The sequence below is a fragment of the Egretta garzetta genome, unplaced genomic scaffold, assembly GCF_000687185.1.
Source record: "Egretta garzetta isolate BGI_Z169 unplaced genomic scaffold, ASM68718v1 scaffold470, whole genome shotgun sequence".
Classification (NCBI taxonomy): domain Eukaryota; kingdom Metazoa; phylum Chordata; class Aves; order Pelecaniformes; family Ardeidae; genus Egretta; species Egretta garzetta.
Genome location: NW_009258298.1, coordinates 10,028 through 10,951, shown reverse-complemented (window position 1 = coordinate 10,951; position 924 = coordinate 10,028). Strand labels below are relative to the sequence as shown.

Genomic DNA, 924 nt, shown 5'->3' with positions numbered 1-924 from the left:
TTCCTCCCCCCCCCCTCCTCCTCCCCCCTCTTCCTCCTCCTCCCCCCCTCTTCCTCCTCCTCCTCACCCCCTCTTCCTCCTCCTCCTCACTTCCTCCTCCTCCTCCTCTTCCTCCTCACTCACTCTTCCTCCTCCTCACTCACTCTTCCTCCTCCTCCTCCTCCTCCTTCTCCTCTTCCTCCTCCTTCTCATCTTCCTCCTCCTCACGTCCTTGTCCTCCTCTTCCTCACCTCCTCCTCCTCCCCTCTTCCTCTTCCTCCTCACCTCCTCCTCCTCACTCCCTCTTCCTCCTCCTCGCCCCCCCCTCCCAGGTTCGGCCGCCGGGCGCTGCTCACCTGGTGCTACCTTCAGCTGGCCACCATGGGGACGTGCTCCTCCTTCGCCCCCACTTTCCCCGTCTACTGCCTCTTCCGCTTCCTCACGGGCATGGCCTTCTCCGGCGTCGTCCTCAACAGCGTCTCCCTCTGTACGTGGCCACCACCAGCCCCACCCCACCGGCCCTGGGCAACCTCCTGGTCTGCTCCATGACTCCATGTGTGTGTGGTATCTCGGCAGCTTTGGAGTGGATGCCCACGCGCGCCCGGGCGCTGGTGGGGACCTTCATGGGTTACTGCTACACGGGCGGGCAGTTCCTGTTGGCTGGCATCGCCTCCTCCCTCCCTCTTCCTCCTCCTCACCCCCTCTTCCTCCTCCTCCTCACTTCCTCCTCCTCCTCTTCCTCCTCACCTGCTCTTCCTACTCCTCACTCACTCTTCCTCTTCCTCCTCCTCCTCCTTCTCCTCTTCCTCCTCCTTCTCGTCTTCCTCCTCCTCACGTCCTTGTCCTCCTCTTCCTCACCTCCCCCTCCTCCTCACCCCTTCTTCCTCCTCCTCACCCCCTCTTCCTCCTCCTCACCTCCTTGTCCTCCTCCTCACCCACTCCTCC

General features: G+C 63.3%; 1 protein-coding gene across 1 annotated transcript in view; it reads left to right on the top strand.

The window, feature by feature from the left end:
* LOC104126058 (solute carrier family 22 member 6-A-like) overlaps positions 1 to 924 on the top strand; it is a gene marked incomplete at its 3' end in the record, with an annotated part of 8,570 nt that overhangs the window by 2,627 nt on the left and 5,019 nt on the right. The window contains exons 2-3 of the mRNA XM_009638566.1: positions 312 to 466; positions 556 to 656. Of these exons, the coding sequence (XP_009636861.1) occupies positions 312 to 466; positions 556 to 656 (256 nt within the window). The remainder of the gene's footprint in view (positions 1 to 311; positions 467 to 555; positions 657 to 924) is intronic.